This window comes from Pseudopipra pipra, chromosome 2 (assembly GCF_036250125.1).
Source record: "Pseudopipra pipra isolate bDixPip1 chromosome 2, bDixPip1.hap1, whole genome shotgun sequence".
Taxonomy (NCBI): Eukaryota; Metazoa; Chordata; class Aves; order Passeriformes; family Pipridae; genus Pseudopipra; species Pseudopipra pipra.
The window spans coordinates 83,949,177-83,972,037 of record NC_087550.1 but is presented as its reverse complement, the minus strand read 5'-3'; the positions used below and the strand labels follow the sequence as shown (position 1 = coordinate 83,972,037).

Sequence of the window (22,861 nt, the reverse complement as noted above, 5' to 3'; positions counted from 1 at the left end):
ATCAATATAATTTTGTCTATTAAAAAGTTCTATACTTGAAAGTAAGTAATATTTTAACATGAAAATTATCTATTCAAAACAGATTTAAGCAAAGTAACTCCAAAACATGAAAAGTACTCCAGGCTCCAGGATTTTAGATATTTTTCTATGATAAAGACACTGTGTAACTGCAATAGTACTGGCAAAATTCTGTTAATAAATATCTGCTTTCAACAAAAGTTTTACAGAAATACAAGTTGACAGTGAAAACATAGAAAAAAAATGAAATGAAGTTATATACACTTACTTAAAAAAATATCTTCCACCTACCACATATGAAAATAAGGAATTTTTTATGCAAGAAAGATGTTCACATGAAGAAATATCTGGTGGTACAAATGATCCAGCAATGTGGTGTTTACCAGAGAAACTATGCACTATTTACTAATTCCTTGAAGTGGCAAAACACATGCATCTCAGTGACATGATTCTTAGCTATTTCCATCATAAATATAAAAGAAACTCTACAAGCTGCTGACAGCAGTGAAAGGTGAATGAGAGATTACTGAAATACAGCTAAATTGAGGGCATCTAAAGAGACCTATGTTTCAGTTTGCCACACCATTTATTTCTTGACAGTTCAAATTTTCTGTATAATCCAAAGGATTTATTTTGAAATCGAGACAGTTATTTATATTAGAGAGCAAAGCTTTTACTCAGTCATTTAGAGCACTGACACCTCTTAGCTATCATAGTAGATCCATGATTAGTAGTTTGCAGGAGGTTTATTGCTCTCATTTGAAAGACCCACACAAGAAAGATTAAGAACCTAGTTTCGACCTCTCTAAAATACCACATCATGGTTTAAATAAAAAAGTCCACAAAAACAAAACAAAGCAAAGCAAAACAAGCAAACAAAAACAAACAACTCATCCCAAGTATAAAATATTTTATTTTTTTTTTTAATTTTAAAACATGCCATATAAATTCTCGAATTAAGAAAAATATGGCAAGCGGCAGTGAAAATACCAATTCAGGGGAAGAGACCTGATATCTCAAAAAGAAACTAAGAATAACTTTTCTTTCTCTAGACAAAGTCCTGAACCAAACTCTTGGCTCTGGACATTATAGGAATAGAAATCTTTGCTCTGCTAACCCCTACGAGTCTACTTTGGACACTGAGTTGGAGTCAGTTACTCAACCAGCTCCCAGCAGGACTACAAGCCTCCTCAATATAGTCACCTTGAAGGTACTTTATATGCAAACCAGACAGTCAGGAAGACCCCAAGACGATGGCCTTGAGCTGCTAGTGGAAACACAGGGAAGGCGTGGTCTCTCGTACAAGGGTCACACTATTGCCCGTGGCTGGTTCGGCCTCTCTGCTGAAAGGGGTCTTTTGAGCACTCACCAACTTTGTGAAGAACACTGCTGTAACCCAGACTGCAGACTAACCAGAATGCTGTATTGTCTATCTCTACAGCTTCATTTTCAGTTTATCTTGGCTATTTTATTTTTTAACAGCATGGACAGATTTCTTGACCAGGACAATAAAAGATCTCATTTTCCTTGAAGCCTCTGCAGTCTGACCCATAGCATCCATTTTCCCTTTTCTCCTGTAGCCAAGAGCCTGGACTGGACTGTTGGACAGTTCAACACAGCTCATCAGTAACAACTGGAAGAACTACTGTCTAAAAAGGCAAGCATGGAGGCAAGTGCAAGAAACAGTACATCTTCACCAATGGTTTTCCTAAAGAAGGATTTGCCAGGTATTCAACAAGTTCAAAATCAAAATGCATGTTTCTTGGCAAGTCTTCACTACTCGACCCTTATACTGGACTTCTTTTTTCTTTCCAGCATGGGAGCAAAACAGATAAACCTGAGGTAAAATAAAAAGGATTCTAAGAATAATAAGAATTCAGAAGGAAAAGGGGACTGCAGGGACATCTTGGGACATCTCTGATCTAATTTTGCAGATAACTTATCAGCTGATCCTCTTCTCCATAAACTTATTTAAACTCAATCATAAAAACAACAGTTTTCTTATAGCTACCACTCTGTAGAAGCCTTTTCCAGAGTCTGATTTCACTGATTAGAAACAAGTTTCTTACTTCTTTCTTTTTATTTCTTTCTCAGTTCCTCAAAGTAAACACATTTCCAGTCAGTTTGCTTCAATTCATTCTTGTCTTGACTAAATTGTTTCCTTAAAAGCAACCTCACCCCTGTTTATTTTGATTAAAGGCTACTGCTAGATATCATGATATAAACTGACAATAAAGAGAAGAAAAAAAGTTACCCAGAGCTTCTACAGAGGCAAACTGAAATCAACACGCAAAAATGGGTGTTGCCTTTATGGTAACAGTGACAGCGCTGGTACCATCCTTGAGCAGGATGGTACCCGCCCACACCTACAAAGCCTAATGGCTCTAGTGCTGTAAATTCTTTCATTCCAACCAGGAGAGCATGGGACAGATCGTCCATCACATGTACAAGTGTAGCTTCTGAGCACCGGAGGTACTTTATAGTCTCCTTGGCTCCTCTGAGTAAACCATTACGTAGCGACCTGGAGATGACAAATCCAGGTACCTGAGTACAAACACATTTTATATTTTATCACTTTTCCAAACAGCTGGAAATAGATGACACAAGCAATCTGCTTTTGACCTAGGGCTATAACAAGTAGGTTGAAGTTGTACAGCCAAGATATTGCATGATGGATATATTTTGCAGTGAAAACAGTGCTTGAGGCTTGCCTCAATATGAGAGGAAAAAAAACCCCATCACACCAATAAAAAAAACCTGAGCACAAAGTGTATATAAAATAATATTAACAGGGCAAATATACTTAGAAAAAAATTACTATGTAAAATGCCCTTCTTCCTGTCTTCCAGATCTTCTTGAATGGATTTCAAGCATCAGCTGAACCTAGTATTATAAACATCTGAAGTACTTACTACCTCTGGAGATTTTCAGGCCCTCTAAAGCGATTAGGGTTCAATGTATCTGTGCCAGCCTTAATCCACTTCCCCAGATAACAGGCATATAAAACAGGACACATGTGCCACAAACCTAAACCAAGCAAGAAAAATAAAAGGCCCGCCCCAGATGAAGGAGAACCTCTAAGAAGCTACATCAGACACATTTTACATGCTTTACAAAAGGACAGTATTCCACATAGAGGATATGAAGTTAAATCAGATAATCCTGCAAGAATATACAGTAAGATTCAGACCTGAATGCTTTTATGTGCAGGTCTTATCTACTTGTTTAGCAGGTTCTGATCAACTATTCCTGCACAAAGCCACTGATGAAGTACCATAAACTTCATGATGACGGAAGTAATCATTTTACATGCAAAGGAAAATGGTGACCTAAGTTGTCATTACTGGTCATGAGGCATGAAAGTTATGATAATTGAACTCCTCTCTGAGGAATGACCAAGATACATTCACAGCTTGGACAATCATAAAAATAGCCTTTGTAACTAGACAATGTACAGCCCTGACAGAAAAAACAAGTATGCTTCCCCATAGTGTCTTTCCTACATCACTTTTAGAATCACAGAATGGTTTGGTTTGGAAGGGACCTTAAGGGACCTCTAGTTCTAACCCCTCTCCATGGGCAGGGACACCTTCCATTGGACCAGGTTGCTCAGAACCCCATCCAGCCTGGCCTTGAACACTTCCAGGGATAAGGCATCCACAAATTCTCTGGGCAACCTGTTCCAGTGTCTTACCAACCTCACAATAAAGAATTTCTTCTTTATATCTGGTCTAAACCTATACTCTTTCAGTTTGAAGCCATTCCCCCTTGTCCTGTCACTACATACTCTTGTAAAAATAAGTCCTATCTTTCTTGTAGGCTCCCTTTATGTACTGGAAGGCTGCAATCAGGTCACCTCAAAGTCTCCTCTTTTCTAGGCTGAACAATCCCAGTTCTCTTTTCTTATAGAAGAGGTGCTCCATCATCTTGGTGGGCCTCCTCTGGACCACCTCCAACAGACTGATGTCCTTCCTCTGCTGGGGAATCCAGAGCTGGATGCAGCATTCCAGGTGGGAGGCACCTATTAAAATATACTCATAATCTATAAATTTATTTCAACACACAGAGCTCCAAAAACAATGGGACAGCTTTTCTCTTTCCACATTTTTAATCATCCAAGGATCGTATATGACAAGTGGCAGGCTGTGGAAGACTGAATTTTGTATCTCAAGCTTGTCAGGCAAAAATACTGAATAAGTAAATCAATACCCCTCTTCCTGAGACACAGTCAGCCTCAGCAAACTGCTGCCAGCTGCAGGGATGTGACATGCCTGGGGAGCCATTGCACCGTACCTCACAGCAAAGCCCTGGGAACACGGGGCTGCCAAGCACAGGGCACCAACTCTGGCAGCCTCCTATTCATTCAAAAAGTAACAGATACACTAAATTGGATAAAATATTGATAAGACAGTAAGTTAAACTTGTAAGTTAATGGTGGCTGGCTCCAAGACTTTGATGAGCGATTAATAAACATTGGGAGCAACTCACTTTTTCTGACCGAGGCCTGCAGCAGCACCTCCTTCCTATTCCAGTGACAGAAAAGTAGGTCAGCATGATGGGGCCAAGTAAATACCACTATAAATCCTATCTCTGATAAGCTGTCCAAGTTCATTCTTGTTTTATTGTGCATGGCTCAGGTTTCATCCAAATCCTCTTCTGCATATGTTCTGTATTTCCCTGAGTGCCTTGTCTGTGGTAACGTAACCCCTGTGGTTCCTTCCCTTTCTCCAGCACTGAGATGGCAATAGGCAGATGTACTCATTTGCCCTGAAGAGACTCACAAACACAATTTAAAGTGAATGTTTAGGTATGTAATAATGTATACAAACCACTAACTCTGGACAGATTGTATTAATGTCTTGTGTTTGGGCCACATCTAGGATCAAGTTTCTTCTAGGAAAAAAGGGAGCTATTTTACTTGTTAAAATCCACCAAATCCCAAGTATTTCGCTGAGAACACAATGAGAACAAAAAGAACCATGTGAACTACATCTTCCAGTATCTCAGTACTCTTTCTAAAATGAAACACAACAGTTTGTGGCTTGCAATCATAATCATTACAGTCATTGCTAAAGCCAGAGTTACTCAAGTGACTTCTGAATGGAAACTTTTCATAACTCACAAATTGGGTGGTGGATGATCCTGTTACATTAAAAACTCTTTTGAGTTTTCCCTCAAACAGTGGGTGGTGCTTGCTTTCTGTGTTTCTCTCTTGTTACATACATTATGTTATGATAAACACATATGGGAAATACACACAACTACCCACGTAAATGCACGGCGATATCTATGTGATAAACTGTGGAGGCACATCGTGAACTGTAAACACATACGAGAAACACATTTCATAAGTAACTGTGATTTCCTCACCTGTAGCTGCCCACGAGCACATTTCCCACTTACACAGGAAATGGTCTGATATTCCAAATACCTTAGAGCTGCCATTTGCAAAAGCAGCTTGTGCCCCAGATATTAGAACATACCTTTAGAATAGTTCCTATTCTATCCCATGCACATCTCAAATTCTACTACCTTCAGTTCATTTTTTTAAAATAACACAAATTTAATGTCCTGTACCTTGGGAGGGGATTCATCTTAACTAACTTTAACCTTTACACAGCACAGACATCTACAGCTGAGCTTGTCACTAGAGGACCCCTTTGTTTTTCACAGGGATAAACTGGCACTTGAAAGACTGAATGCACCTGGTCAACTGTAGGTATTTATCTTAGGATAAGACAGGTCCAGCACTACCAGTGACCATGAGAAGATCACTGGACGGACAGCTCTGATGCAGGCATTTACACTGCAGATATTTATGAGCTAGGAGACCTGTCGGAGCTGACTTCCAGGCACGGATACCTTAGACCACTAGAAAAGGGAATGTTTTCAGCTTCTTAGTAGAGCTTGACATTTTCTGTCAATCTTTGAAAGCTCAAGATAACCACTAAAATTGTGTCTACATTATTCACCTAAGAATTTCTTTACTTCACATTGAAAGGTTTTTCAGTCTCTTTTGACCACTGTAAGTTAAAGAGTGTCACATTCAGAGAGGGGAAAAGGAAAGCCTGTAGATCTCCAAAACCTCCTAAAACTATTTATTTTCTATAGTGAGTAAGATCATCAGGTGATGGGACTCTGCAATATAAATTTTATCAGCATTGTTTTGTTATGGACACATTACTCACAAGTAGCAAAACAATGAGGAATTTAGGTAGGTCATTCCTGGAAAAATAGCAATGTATCTATAAAGCACACCATACCTGGTGGCAAACTGTCCATGTATAAATGTATGTATATACGTATATGTGAATCTATCTATCTGCCTGAATATGCACTCCCACAACCTCCTCCTCTGCATCTCCTTATTTTAGTGATTTAATTCCAAACTGCTGCTCACCCATAAGCTCAGTTGTAGGATTTTCCAAGGGAGGCCAGTGGTCTTTTTCCTTAACTTGATTTTACAACACTTTCATGTGGAAGACAGAAACTGCCTGCAACTCCTGTTCCTACTCTTGCTGAATGGGTCATTTTACTGGGGCTGGGGTTGTTTCCTCTCTCTTTGTTCTTTCTCTGACAGATAGGCTGATGAGAAAGGCTGCCCTGTATTCTGCTGTCAGTGGGTTCAAGTTTCCAACAGTGTTGTATTACCTGACCAAAATAAAATGGAAGTTTAAGCACATGGTGATGGAGGCAGAATTTTCCTGATGCATGAGGGACAATTACAGTAGTGTGATGTTATAACCTCTAACATCTTTATTGATGATTTAGATGAGGGGATTGAGTGTATCATCAGCAAATTTGCTGATGACACTAAATTGGGAGGGAGTGTCGACCTGCTGGAAGGCAGGAGGGCTCTGCAGAGGGATCTGGATAGACTTGAGAGATGGGCTGATTCCAATGGGATGAAGTTCAATAAAGCCAAGTGCCGGGTCCTGCACTTTGGCCACAACAACCCCATGCAGTGCTACAGGCTGGGCAAAGAGTGGCTGAAGAGCAGCCAGGCAGAAAGGGACCTGGGGGTACTAATTGACAGGAAGCTCAACATGAGCCAACAGTGTGCCCAGGTGGCCAAGAAGGCCAATGGGATCTTGTCCTGTATCAAAAATAGCGTGGCCAGCAGGAGCAGGGAAGTGATCCTTCCCCTGTACTCTGCGTTGGTGAGGCCACACCTTGAGTATTGTGTTCAGTTCTGGGCCCCTCAGTTCAGAAAGGATATTGAGGTGCTGGAGCGGGTCCAGAGAAGAGCGACAAGGCTGGTGAAGGGACTGGAGCATAAGTCCTATGGGGAGAGGCTGAGGGAGCTGGGGTTGTTTAGCCTGGAGAAGAGGAGGCTCAGAGGTGACCTCATCACCGTCTATAACTACCTGAAGGGAAGTTCTAGCCAGGTGGGGGTTGGTCTCTTCTCTCAGGCACTCAGCAATAGGACAAGGGGGCACGGGCTTAAGCTCCGCCAGGGGAAATTTAAGTTGGATATCAGGAGAAAATTCTTTACAGAGAGAGTGATCAGGCATTGGAATGGGCTGCCCAGAGAGGTGGTGGATTCACCATCCCTGGAGATTTTTAAACGCAGATTGGATGTGGCACTGAGTGCCGTGATCTAGTAAATGGACTGGATTTGGACCAAGGGTTGGACTCGATGATCTCGGAGGTCTTTTCCAACCCAATCGATTCTATGATTCTATGATTCTATGATTCTATGATTCTAATTTAAAAGATTATGCTAATGGTCTAGTTGAAATTTCAAGATTCTCTAATTCCCCAATCTTTCAGCTTCTTTTAAACCAAGAGGAATCAGTACAGAGGCCTTGGCATGTGTTTGATTCACAGCAAATTATCCTCTTCTTTTGTGTTTCCTCCATTTTCAACAAGTCTGACTAGGAATAGATTACCACACAAAGATATTAACCAAATATGTAAGAAAGTACTGCCAAGAAATGTTAGCAAGGACTAAATTGATTGATTGATGGAAAATGTCTTTCCTAACTAACTGTGGGTTCTGAATATGAAAACAGTTACAGATTACAGGATGATAGGTGCTGATGTGCTAACACTGGCTAGGCTCATATATTTTCACAATTTCTTAACTGTTTACTTACTCTCTCCAGCAATGGAGAGACTATTTTTTCACTCTTTTGAATACAAATTTAAATACTTTCATATAAAATTAAATAATCTGCCTGAGCTTTCAGGTTAAATCAGCAATCCTCTACCACATAGATGTTAGAGATAAATCCTTTGTTACACAGTACAAACACACCTGTTTTCAGTATGCTTCCAACATTTCACTCCCTTACCAGATCAAAACAATTTCACCCAGAGCAAGCATGGCTTGTCACATAGTGCATTGTGTAGCTTTAACTTGTGCTTCTTTAGACCATTTTCTAGCTAAAAAGGGTCACCACTGCAGGCAACATTAGCAGTGGAGGCAGTTTTCCTATTCTGTGAACAATTTTGAAAGATGAAAGACAATCTTCCCATTTCACACTGTCAGAAGGAAAAAAAAAAGAAGGAATGCTTCTCTTCTTTTAATCAAACAACTAAAACTGTGGGACAGGACACGCGATAGATCTTTGACTGTACACACTGCTTCATTTTTTGCTTACTACATGACTGTGTTTTGGCCTGTTCCAACTAGCACCCTCCAAGAGGAAATCTGGGTGTGGTTTGGGGATAGATCACGCCACCAGCTGCTCTGAATAAGAGTTATAAACAAGAACTTCAACAGCCTTAACTACCTCTGCTGCACTCCACCATAATCCCACCAATTTTGTGCTGCCCTATACAGCATCTGTACCCCTTTGCAAGCCACACACTGAGGCACGCAACACAAAGCCTTCGTTTTCCTGCCATCAAAACATTCTCCAACAACTTCCAACATGTCTCTTAAAACAAATATTTTAACTACTTAGGCCTGAGAAAACATGCACAAAAACAGTGATATCTCAGGATGCAGGGGAACCACAGATTCAGCGGAGACCAGGATCCAATGCTATTGAGGTAGGCACAGAGGGTCAGCCTACCTCAGAGGAGTCTGATCCTAACTAGAACAGACACAAAAGGCTCTATGCTCAGAAGCCACTCTATTTAGAATAAATAAAGCAGCCAAGCTCCATCCACATACCTCATAACAGGTAGGACCTGGGTGCCTAAGAAAGTCCAGGGATTCACATGCAAGAAAAAAAACCAGTTCACCAGGATTTGTGAGCTTAATGGTTGATTATTCACTAGCCTTCTCAGGCAGGTCCCTCCATCTTTCCTCCTGGAATCATTCTATGGCTGTACAAATAATAAAATATTTCTTGGAAAAAAGACACCTATGGATTTGAAGCTTAGATCCCTGTACCAATGTATGCAAAACTGGGACCTTCTTAAAGACCAGAGTTACTGGAATAAAGTAGACTGTTTTCTTCTCTATGTTTTTGACCAGAAAAAGCTTTTGAAAAAATTAACTGCAAATTATATGTTTCTGCAAGGAGTTTTCATTTTGTGAGAAAGGCCCAGGCTAGATTTATGTGAGGACCACACATTCCCATGGACAGATGATGATGATGCTGATGAATTGCTGCTTTCAGCTGTGGGATTTAATTATTCTTATTCTCTACAGCTGGCGCTATTGTGTTGTGATGTGTTTATCTTCTGACATCTCGAGGAGAGGACGAAATAAATTTACTACATTCACAATGCCAAAGGGACAGTTTGAATAAGAAATGCTGCAATAAGACCTGCATGACTATGTCCTCTGGCATGAATGATGAATCCAGGCCCTTTAGATCTTTTTTTCTAGCTGCACTTACAGACTGGAAGCATTTTTTTTTTTTAATGTTACAGGAAAATTACACTAAAGTTAAGCCTATTTTGACAAGGTGAAGAAAATGTACTAGTTTATATTGGCTGATGTCTATCTATCCTGTGTTCCTGAAGCTTTTCCCTTCATTTTTACAGGCTGGCAGGGTCACTAATCCTATTCATTTTCAGTTTGTCAGTCAATAATCACTTATGTGGCACTATGTCTTTGGAAATGACAGCTGAGACAAGATCTGATGTGCAGCCTTCCTTACACAATGCCTTCCTAAATACCAATCTGAGGCGGCTGAAAGGACCAAATACTCCAAATCTGATAATGACATGTTCACCAAGCTTATCATAAACAAGGTTTTTGGAAGTTTATAACACCGCTGTGTGGAAAATGTCTCTACTCTGATGCCATAATGAAGTCATACGAAGCAGAACAGTCCCTGCCATTGACATTAATGAGAGTCAACTTTTTTTGTTTTGTTCTAAGGCATTTTAATTGTATCACAGGCAGAGACCATCTGGCTTAGGAATGAATATTCAGTATCTGCAGCAGATGCTGAAATACTTGAGAGGGAAATGGTACTTCCTGGCTTCCAGCTTGCACAAAATCCAACACTAAATCTGGTGTGGTGCACAGTTAGCTAAATTGTAATTTGATGATCGATGAATGTCTTTTTAGGCTATTATCATCTCATGATTTAGTTATTGTTTACTAGTTTGGACTTTATCTCTTAAAAAAGATCAATTTATGATAAAAATTACTAAGGGATATGGGCGCTAAAAGGGATAACATACTTCACTGCACTCTGCAGAGGTCAGCTCATCAGCCTTTATTTACTGAGAAGTCATAGGGATAGAAATAAATTTATTTTTTTGAGGAATAAACATAATTTCTCCCTTGTGTGTGACAGGTGAAATCCACATTTAGGAAAAATTTAGAGAAAACATTCGCAAAGTGTAAATTTAAAGAACAGGTACCGCAGCAGACAATAACTTTCCTGAGAAAGAATCAAGACGAGAAAGAATGAAACCATTGCTTCCAAAGAGCAAGAACTAATTTCACAAATTTTATGAGTATCACCAGATCCTTTAGTTTGGCCTATCTTACTTCTTCAGGAGTGCCTCTCGCTCCAGCTTTTTGAGGGAAAAAACATGAAACTCATTTGGCGGAAAATTTTTCTGAGCTGTGTTTGGAGACTAGAAGACAATGTTTCGCAGTTTCGAGAAACTCAAGCTGTTATAACTTTGAGGCGGTTATGTATCATGGCCTCTTTACTAGACTCCAGGTTTATTTGTTTAAGTACCTAAATATCTTGAAGCAGCTTTGAAGTGGATGTTGAGCTGTCAGCCTTGTCTGCCACACTGAGCTGCCTCAAATATGAGCAGCCCAGCGAGAGTGGGGGCCAGGCTGCAATCCCTAGGAGGTATTTGACTTGAATGTAACTGGTACCAGTGCGGGCGGAAATGCATTCAAAGGTAGTGGAAGCTCTGCCTCAATACTTTGGAATTAAATCAAACAACATGTTGACTTTCTCCTGAGAGAATGTGATGTGATGCATTTCCTCACTGGAGCTCTCTGGGGTGTGCTGGCTCTCACGAGTGCCAGGTTGCAGTGGGTGAAGCAATTTCCTGCACATGTTCAGAAACCACTCTGAAATACCTCAGGGTGATAATAGTTAAAGTCAATATGACCAGAGAGCCATCAGCTCATTTTCACTGCGTTACTGACATAGTCTTAGAAGAAAGATTCATAAAAACGCACTTGGGAACAAAATTCCAGGGGAGAAGAAATCCATACTAGCAACTATCAGCTAACGTTACCAGACAACTGAATTTTCTTGTACTTTTCTCAGGAGAAATTTACCCTAGTGCACAAGACCAACACAAGACTCTCATAGGCTTGAATGCTGGATGCTACGGCCCTCAGTAAAGCACTATTAAAATTGCCAGGTAGACTTTCAACATGGGCTTGCTGTGGAGCTAAACATCTTGTGACGACGCAGTTCTTTCAGAGCCAAACAGGGCACACCTCTGGGATGAAGCACTTCTGAATACATAGGCATATCCTAAGCAATAAGCAATAAGCAAAGAGTAGGAGCTGGAGCTGTAAATCAGAAGCCTAAGGGAGTATGGGAAGAGTGAAAGCAAGAGTTTCCCTCTCCTTTGGCTTATAGGAAAAACATATCAAGTGTTATACAAAAATGTGAAAATCTGATAACTGAAGCATTCAGATATCCAAACCTGAAGCTATTCTGACTCAAAAAGAAATTGATACATTTGATTTTCAAGTGGTACAGACATCACACTTCCATGAAGATCAGTATGTTTCTCCATTGCCTGTTGCAAGGCAGAATTTCTTTAGAGCAGTATCTCATCCAAAGAATAGGAAGTGATCAGGAACTATCAGTGGCACTACTATTAGGGCTGTAAGTATGAGATTCCCTCTTGTGATAAATCCAATGTAATTTTATGTGTTCAGTGACATCAGTGAACACATAAATTTCAGTGTCTAATCATTGTCAATATAATACAAAAATGTCTCCCTTGGCACACCAATAAAACTGGGTGGGATTGAGTGCTGCAAACAAGAGACTCAAAACTCACTCTCAGGCATGGGAATTTTGTCAGAATTTTGTCACCTCAGAGGAACTGCTGAGCACAACCTAAACTTCTACATGAAACTGTTATGTCAGCAAGGTGAAGTAAATCCTGTGAAAAAATGCCACCACCTGAAACTGTTATTTTAAATGGCATTCACAAGAGGCAAAATAAGTTTAATGTATATAGTTTGGCAAAGCTGTACTCTGCTTCTTTAAGAATGCATTACATTATGAGCATTCTTATTACAATTTTATTGCAATATTCAAGGTGCACTCAGAAGATACTATTTTTTTAAAATATGTGTTTATTTGTTTACATCTTATTTTACAACTACTCTTCCAACCTCCAGTTTCATTTCTAAAATGAAAGCTAGTGATATTTCCATATCAAAGTTTAAAATTAATTTGCTTTTTGAGATATAGCCCTTGATCTAAAATAGTTCATTTTAATTAGGACATTCAATTTTCTCTAATGAAATCAAGTTCCATTTACCTAATCCAAAACTACTTTCTGAAAGAGCTATAAGCAGTACATTTTCTCAGCACAAGCCCTTGTAAGGCTTGTCCACATCAGGAGATTGTACCTACACAGCTAAACTGATTTCAGATTGATCTACTAAAATCCCTTTAAAATGTTACCCATAACGGGGTCTACCCCACTTCTGGATCAGTTTTATCAAGCAGATTTAAGTTTCCTAATGCAGACCAGGAATGGATAATAAAAAATCAAGTACCATTACAAATATGTGTTAGGATGGAAAAGTTAATTAAAAATTGTCCCACCTTCCAGAGCACAACTGTCTGGACCTGCACATCCTGGAGCACTGCCATCTCCCACCACCATTTTTGTACAACTTCCTTCTTCCCTTTGCCCTCCTCTCTGGAACATGTTACGTACATGTAGACCATGCCAGATCATGTCTGCTTCTCATTAAGAGAATGTACAAGACATTTCTGAGGAACGCTTTGCATATTCTGGCTCAATGTTAGGATGATGTTCTGCCCCCATGCACAGCTCAGAGGCACGTGGACGGATCAGGGCAGAGATAACCAGTGCATGGGCACAGGCAGTGAAAAGCACTCCCTTCCCCTGCTGTGACAGCTCTATTTAAAGTAAATGTTTGTTTGGGGGAAAGCCTGTCTTTATCAATTTTGTACGTCTCATCAACACAGAGAAATGCAATAAATACCACACATTATTACAAACTCTGAAACACCTTCAGTTCCTTGCTGACTGAAGTTTTCACAATGCAGGGGCACGGCAACAAAATTATTTAAAAAACTGCATACCTTGAAACACAGCCAGGCTGTCATCCATTTGACCACTTTCACAACCCAAAAAACATGCTTGTAGAGCTCAGTATTCACTACTCCAGGGTCTACTACATTAGCAGTCACATGGCTTCCATTTGCAGTCAGAAGATGCTGTAGTCGATAGGTAAATAACACAAGGGCAAGTTTGCTTTGGGCATAGGCTCCATGGGGTGAATACGAACATCTGCACACAGGAGAGAAAAAGGAAGATGCACATAAAAATAACCAGAAGGGAAATAAAATTGCACAAACATCAAATGTACTTCATTTTGCAATATCCAGCAAACAGCTATACATTGAATCATCAGAAGAAACAGATTATCACTGGCAAGCGTGTTGTTTGCTCAAGTTCTGGTGATTATTCTGTCAGACACCAAGCCTTATTTATGTCAGGGAGATTTATTAAAATAAAATTACACAATACTTGTCGGAATCTCTATGTCAAACTATTTAAACTAGAAATGCTGAGGCATTAATCTCCAAGCTATCATTGCCTTGAGACCCTCAAACTTCTCTCTTTCACTCCCCTCTTCCCAAACATACATACCATGTTCCCACCTAATAAATCCATGTCTGATCATACCACTCCTGATTATTATTATTATTTGTATTGCATCAGTATCTACTAGTTGAAGGTTCTTGTGTTGGGCATGGTAGAGATGAGTAAGGAACTCATTGCACCTGCCCCAGTGATGCATCAGTGTGTGCACAGTTAAAGATATGGATAAAAATATGGGCAAGGAGAGTGGTTGCAAGTATAACCACATTATGCCCTATACAGACTTTAAAGCATAGATGGCTGGCTGGGTCTATTCCAAAGAGGTATTACAAAGGAACACAAATTCTGGGAGTTACAGCAAAACCTGTTGAGACTCCTGTGCACCTCACTCATCTGGATGTCAAATGTGCCTTTCTTCAAAGTCAAGCTTTCTAGGAACTGCTGATTAGTTGGGTTTCATTGCATGTGGGCAGTAGTACATTTCTTTCTTTTCTAATAAGCAGGCTAGTTTCAGGCAAATTAGCAGGTATGTCACTTAAAATGCTCCTCCAGACTGGGGCTTCAGCATCACTTCCACAAATTCCTATGCCATGACAATTCACTCCTGTAATCGCTACAGCCTCTCATCTAACCTTATTTGTGCTTAGCAGAACCAAAGGTAAGTGGTGGCATTACAAACAGCTCATAGGCAAAGCAGGCTGGGGCCTAAAGCAACAGGTTCCTGGGGATAGTAAAACTGCTTTGGTCCCCATCCACTTTGCCTCTGCCACAGCCTGGGGAAGTGATGTTGCATGCTGCCGCTGCCCATGTGGAGTCAGGGGTTGGGACCTGTGGGGCAGCAGGACTCTAACCTGCTGGTGAAGAGTGATAGAGGGACACAGACCAAGAGCAGAACCCTTCTTCCCAATTCTCTCTTTCCCCCAGATGTTGTCCTGCCTCTGTGGTGGCCACAGCTATAGCTCTATCCTCTACACTTTCACCGTTGGTGCAGCAAATGCCTGGACCCGGGATGCTCCTACTCTGCTGGAAAGCCTGCTCATAGTTTTCTGTGGCTGCTACTACATGCAAGTTCTTTTATTTTGAATGAACAGCAAATATATGAGTTCTTTTTGTTATCTCATTCTTATTGAATATCTTATTTATAATATGCTGTACACTTCAGCACAGAAAGCACAGGATGTTAAGAAACAGGCAAACTCTCTGCAGAGGTATAAGGCTACTGAAGCAATTTAACTGCCCATGTTATTTGAAAGTATTCAGAAACTCGGAGACACAACAGTAAATCATACAGCTCAGCTACAGGAAGGAAAAGACAACAATGCTGAATGTCCGGTGCATCTCTTTTCTTTTTTTTCTTCTTTTTTTTTTCCCCTGTTCTATTCTTGCTGAAGCAAATCTCGAACAAACGGTCTACAAAAGAGTTATATAAATTGAAAACAAAAAGGGCAGCTGATTATAGGTGGCCCTTGCACCAACCAATGGTTTCAGCTGTAACATGCCGGATAATGTAGCTCCACTATCATAAAGATATCACCTGCACCTTCGGGCAAAATGGGCTATTTTAAGAATAAAGAACAATCACTGCATGAATACAAAAGCGAGTTGGCATTAGTCAGGAAATTGCAGTTACATTTTAAATTCAGTAACGTCTGTGCTCTGATCTGAGACACTCAAAATGTCACCTTATGCTTCATGCATATTTCAACCCTTTTAACTTGTAGGACCAGATCCTCAGCCGCTACAGGCTTCTCTTGTGCACAGTCATGTGGGGCAGAGCTCATGCCACCCCTGGGAAGAAGCACTCATCCCAAGCTGCCTGGGGCAGCCAGTTGGCAGCTAACCCTGGCACTCCTCCATCAGTGCCACCATCCCCCACTGAATGCAACCTGGGGCACAGCACAAGCTTCCTGAGTTGAATTCGAGTGATCTTGTCTGGCAAGAGGATCGCAGGTAAGCATGGCTGGGGACTACTCTAACTAGTTCTGCCTGGGTCTAGTCTGGCCTTCAGTAACCTTCAGATGCCAGGCAAGAGGATGGTAGACTCTCCCCACGATTTCCCATTCCCACATTTTGTGTGAGTGTTGTTTTGACTTACCTTGTGGCAATGAAGCACGAAATACAAGGGCTGGATCCTCAAAAGCCTTGTATTTGCATAGATATCTATGTCAGAGAAACACGAGTGCTGAGAAGATATAAAAAGCTACCCAATCAATGAGGAAGCCTTTTATATCACAGTGCAGAGATGCAAATGATTTGCAAGGCAGCAGAGAATCAGACTTCAATAACATGCTATAGATTTAAGGATATAAAATTGGATACACAGAGCAGACCCTTTTGGCAGACCCCCTGCAATGATTACCTGCTCTCTTCTCATTTTCTTTGTGTGTGCTTTTTGCTTTCCAGGAACCTAACATCAATGGAGTACATAAGACAGAGGAATAACGTGACACAGAACTGACAAGGATTTTTGTTGAACAACTGTTTTGTTTGTGAGACCCCATTTTATTAGAATCATGTTGTTTAAATGCCATGTTGAAAAAAAAATCAACATTGGTTACTTGACTTCATTACGTCTTAACTTTATGTATCAGTAAAACAGGCGCACTTAGGCTTCTGCACCTATACCATGATTGCATCTCCCATGCACATACATGTAGAATCACAGAAAGGTTTGGGTTGGAACAGACCTTTAAAGACCACCTAGTCCCACTTCCCTCTCATAAGCAGAGATGTCTTTCCACTTGACAAGGTTGCTCAAAATCCCATTCAGCCTGGCTTTAAACATTTCCAGGGATGGGGCATCTACACTTTCTTTGGACAACCTGTTCCTTTGCCTAATCATCCTTATAATAAAAATTTTTTTTCTTTTGTCCAGTCTGAGTCTACCTTCTTTCAGTTTAAAACTGTAAATGGAATTATCTGACTTTAAAGCCTATGCGTCTTAATCTAGCCTCTCTTGGCACTTCATGCTCTGTATGTACCTTTTCCACAATAAATGAAAGTATAATTGCATAGTAAAAAACACTGACATGCATTTCCACATTTTCCGAAGGCTCTAAAATCTTTCTGAAATGAAAGTGCATGCAAGAGGCAAACCATCCCAAAGCAGAACACCGCTTACCAGAAAACTGTGCTGGCACAGATGAGGTGCCTGTGACTCTTGGACCCTTGAGGACACAGGGTATTGATGCTTCACAGTAAGGCAGGCAGGCTCTCAAGCAGAGAAACTCTGCCTCCTAAGTAAGTGATCAGCCAGGCAAAAGACTGGTAGCTCCCAGCTCCCAGTGGTATCCATATAGGATGCTGGCCAGTTGGCTAGACCCGGAAGTACTGGGGTTCAATGCCCAGGGATTCATCCTAATAAATGTTTGAGTGACGCCAAACAGCACGTGCTGTGATATGGCAAACCTGTCAGCAGCTAGGAAAAGTGTAGCAAGGACTTTGTAGGAAGAAGTTCAGTGGGAAAGCAAGGCACGTCTGGCATCAGGAGCTTTGAAAAGTTCATGCTCACCCACTCATTGGAGTGGGGTTCTCTGTGGACCACTCTTCCTACCATGGAAAACAGTGTCCCCTGGGGGATTTCCCCTTCATAGTATTTTGTTGAGTCACTGCTGATAAAACAGGGCAATGCCCAACTCACTAAACAAAAACTATAGGAGGAGGTAAGGCAGATAGAGTTTATTTATCTGCTTTGTAATCTGGCCAAAAGGGCAGTTATATACATGACCTTCTCCTTCCTTTGTAAATAATGTTTTATTGATTCTATACTGATGAATAAAGGATCAGGATAAGTCAGGTTCTACATTTTGTGTCAAATTAATTTTTAGCAGGAATTCTTACTTTTGGCTTAAGATTTTTTTGCAACATAGCCTACATGTTTGAATTGTCATTACAAAAATTAGGGAGGAGAAGAGAAAGAGTTTGTTTCATATTTTTGCCAGAACAATTTTAATATTTAATATTTAATTCTGGAGTGAATGCCTTGTGGTTTGTTGATTTTTTTTATTTTGATTTTTTTTCTTTTTTTCTTCTTTTCCACCAGAAGCTGATTTTGCCACTTATCTCCATGGTGCTGTCTCCAGCAGCAGTCTCCCTATACAATATATTTGTAAAAAATAATGAGAAACCAAATTTCAAACTGAAGCCTGCAGTAGCTAATTAGGTGTTTAAATATGAGCTCAGCTGCTATCCCAGTTTGAAAACTGGATCCATGTTTAGCACGTCCCTTGGCAATCAGTCTTCTTCTTGTTTCTTTTCTGGCTGGCTTTAGTTGGTCTGTGTTCTGTAGTGGTGTCCCACTTACGTCCAGTGATCTCACGTTTAGTAAAGAGCATTAAGTAAGTTCAGGGTACCCACTGAGTAACAGCGGAAACAAAACTGCTGCTCAGCACAGACCACTTCCTTCACACCTCCTGTGCATGGGCTTTCTTGTTGCTCTCAGCTTTTTCACTCTCATTTACAGCTCCTTTAGCATGTGGAGGAAGCGGATAAGGACCAACTGACAGCACCCTTTCCCTTCCCCACCACATCTTGCTTCAGCAAGAGGTTTGGAGGACCTGTGACTATCCTGACTGACACACAGGTCAGCCTGACACACTGACAGCCGGTGCTAGCAGTGAAGGTTTCCTGATGTTGACCTCTTTCACACCACACGTGTCTTGCACATGTCTTTCACCCATCACCATGCTTCCCAATTTCCAGGGTGTTAAGTAGAGGGCAGAGTGCACCAAGATCAAACTGCAGAACGACTCAGCTGCTATGTGCTCCATTAAAAGACAAGTGATGCAAAACGTGGTTAACATGCTGGGTTTTTTAATGAAAGGACAGCCACACAAAATTTCAATATAGGTCTTAGAATGAATCAGAGAATTAGGCAAAACACAGGCTTGCTGTATTAAAACAACTAAAGCTTCCTAATGATTTATGTATTAATCTTGGAATACATCATCATCATTGCTTAGTCAAGACTATAAAAGTCTATTATTAAACTCTCATGAAGCTTTCACAGTCTTAAATTTTCTTTCTCTGGGGAATGCAGCACAAGATGCAGTTTCTTTCTCTTTTCCTATGATAAACCAAAGCCTGAGTCCTAAACATTGCTTATTAGATTAAAGCAGGCTTCCTGACAGTACTACATATATTTACTCTGTGAACACATTTTCTGAATCTCATCAATTGGGATAAAAAATGATACACAGAGAATGAGAAAAGACTGAGATGGAGAAATGAGAAATGAGGAACGTTGCATCAGGGACTCCTAAAGAGCTCTCATGACCCTGTGATGAACTTGTTCAAAAGGAAGGCTACAAGACCAATACATGAAATTGGTAGTTCTACACAAACTAAAAAGTAAATAATTTATGTCCTAATTTGTGACATGGACATTACTTAAGCACCCATAGGACAGTGACACTTTCAGAGCAACCCACCTCACCCTATCATTCTGAACTATGGACAAAGACTGACCTCATCTCAGAGGCCAAATCTCTCTTCCTGCACTGAGCTCCTCAGTTCCACATGCTGCTCACACGCAGCTCTGGCCAAATCCGGGCTTTCTCTAGCGTCTTTATCTTACTGTAGTAAAATAACATTTTTCTTCTTAAAATTAGACTATAAGGGTAGAAACTCAGTGCTAGGAGATGCTCTCTTTCTCTAACAGGCAAAATGTTGGTGATAGTCTCAGTAACTGATATCTCTGCAAATAAGTGAATCCTGCCTTGTGCTTAACCCATAATTCAATAGAAGCCACAAATTGGAAGCTGGATTGTGTTTTGGTTTCTTTTTTAAAGTCATGTTTCCCAACTTCCAGCACTTCACTGTATAAATACAAAGCATTTAGTGACTAGCCCCTTGTTACAGTCTGTGGGAAATGCAGAGGGAACAAAAATTAATTTATTGTCTCTGGAGGACTACATTTAGTAAAGGAACCTGGAATGTCTTTATTATAAAATCATTTATGAAAGGCAAAATAAGCAGGGGCTTGTCATCTTGGGCGTTATTGTCATCAAGACAGAATCAGTGCCTCAATTTTCATTTGGCTGATCCCTACTTCTCATGACAGGAGATGAGATGCCAAGCGCCCTTCTGATCTACTGAGTTTTGCCATGTGCAGCTCAGTTGCTGTGTGCTCAGCACAGTTCCCAAATGTATCAAACATGGACTCAAAGGCTGGACATCTCAAAGTCTCATGAGAATCAGTATCTTTAAAAAAAGTCAAATTTTTCTGTTTGTGTACAGTTGGTTTCAACTGTTTGGGATTATTTTAAATATCAACAGTAAATTCCAGTTGTAATTACTGTAATTTCATTCTCCTGGGAAATATATTTCTTTATTTAGAATGATATAAATTGCCTCTTTTCTATAGTCAGGGCATGTGATGCAGTATTAAGTACTTGCTAAGAGTTGAAGTGGCATTTGAGCATAATAGGATCCCTTCATTTAATTAAAAATCTCCATTAAAGAAATGAATGAGTAAATATATAAAAGGAAGCAAGATTTTGCCTTGCTGGAACTAAGAAAAAGACCTACAAGACCTACATTCTGGGTTCTCATGACCCTTTTGAGTGATGGGGAAACATCATGGCCATATATCTTTTCATATTATCTCTTGGATAATCTGGATCGCAGGTTATTGAAGATTGTTACACATCTTGTAAGATTATCTCTTGGATTATAAATGGGAGGAGGTTCTCTCCACCCATTTGTGGAAAGCTTCCTAAGTCTCCTGCAATAGAGCTTCTAAGTTGAAAGAAGCAATGAGGTTTCTTATGGTTTCTTCTCTTCCACCAGAAGGCATATAGGACCAAAAAATGGCCCAGTAATAACTTGAATAATCAAAAATATTTTTAAAAACCATCTTAAAACTGGTGTAGACTTTTGCAGACCAGCTGCACATTCTGAGATTTTCATTCTGGGACTCAAAAGGAACTGTAGAGTCTGAATATGTATAAAAAAGTGCTGCCATTTCAAATCTAGTGGAGTGCACAAAATGTGGTTAGCAGATTTACAGTAGACTATGTTAGTGTATATATGAAGATAATTTAAGGTTTCATTTTGTGGCGGGCTGAACCCACTGCCTTGGATTTAAAGAGGTGCTGAATGTGTTCTGCAAGTGCAAATATTCCCCACACTGAAGGACTGGTCTGTCTTACCACACATGTGGCTTGAATGTACACACATACTGCAAAATCATTTTTCCTTTGAGATGCCTGTAACTACTGTGCAGAAAACCCTATCCCATTAATCTCTGTCTACAGAAACAGCAAAATATTATAAAGTCAGGCACAACATAATTTTGAAAATCAGTTTCTGTTCGTTCAAACAATTTAGCAACTTCTGCTTTTTAAAATTTTTCTTATGCAGTGAGAATATGAATATCACAGCTTCAAACTGAGTGATAAAAGTGACTGACTCCTAGAGCATGTGTTAAGACAAGGAACAAACTCACCAAGAAAGACAGCTATTTGTTAAAAACCATCACAAGAATTCTTCCTCTTAGGTGGAAGACCTTCCTAGGTTAAAGAAGAAATACAGCTGAAATGCCAACAGGTACATGAAAAATTAAAATGTGGAAGTTTTTGCATCCATGAAATTATTCGGTCCAGACATAGCAAGAAAGGCTTTTGTTTGCGTACATCAACAGCAGCACTCGTCCACTGTCAGAAACCACATGGGATGTAAATATGAAAAGGGCCTCTGAAGCAGGGGTGTCTTACTTAAGGAACATAAACAAGCCAACTTCAGCAAAACAAAAAAACCTACAAGAAAGGAGGAACATACAAAGTGGTCCACAGCCAGTATTGCAGACTGGCTATTTCTAAGTACCATAAAGCACAGTGTCAGCAATTGCTTTCTGTACTGTTTGGACTTAGAGCTGAGTTTTGGTTTTTGCTTTATAAATTTCTCAACACTGTGTCAGTCTGGAACACTATAAACAGGCTTCTGTACTGGAAACCCAAGCATTTCATAAGAAGGAGCACGGCATGGCCTAGGACCAGACCGCATGAGATCTCTTGCACTTGCAAACACACCAGAAGCAAGTGAAATTAGGCAGGTTTGGCTTTCTAGGAAATGACGAGAAGTTTCATGTCCAAACACTGAAAAACTAACACACAGTCACAGAGCTGCCTTGCTCCAGCCCAACTGAAAAAAAGAACTAAAAGAAATTGCCGAGCAATCAAACTGATTGATTGATTGATTGATTGATGCTGGCAATTCAGATACTAAACATGCCCACCACTCCTTTAATATCACTGTTAAAAGCTCTTGAGCTTCTCTTAAAGCTACTGTGAGCGACAGTGCTCCTTAGTCTGTCACTCTTGGGAGGCTGAGACAGTGCTGTGTACAGCCCTCCTCCACCTTCCATGGCAAGAAATGCAGGGCTACTTCAGCACCCAATATACGATGAGAACAGAAGAAATGGAGCAACAAAGCTACAACCATATAAGACATTCTGGCAGTGTTAAAACTCCTGGGGGCTAAAATATTTTATATTTACAGTGATTAATTTTATTTAGAAAGTACAGTTTTCACAACATATTTTTAATAGAGAATTTAATCAAAAGACCAATTTTCATGTACAGGTTTAAGTTTTAACTGCTTGGTCTGCTGTTGAACAGATGAAGTTCTCCTT

General features: G+C 40.2%; 1 protein-coding gene across 3 annotated transcripts in view; it reads right to left on the bottom strand.

Moving 5' to 3' along the window:
• DHRSX (dehydrogenase/reductase X-linked) overlaps positions 1-22,861 on the bottom strand; it is a 204,667-nt gene that overhangs the window by 17,967 nt on the left and 163,839 nt on the right. For all 3 annotated transcript variants that reach the window (XM_064646162.1, XM_064646161.1, XM_064646160.1), the window contains exon 6: positions 13,707-13,914. In XM_064646162.1, the coding sequence (XP_064502232.1) occupies positions 13,707-13,914 (208 nt within the window). The remainder of the gene's footprint in view (positions 1-13,706; positions 13,915-22,861) is intronic.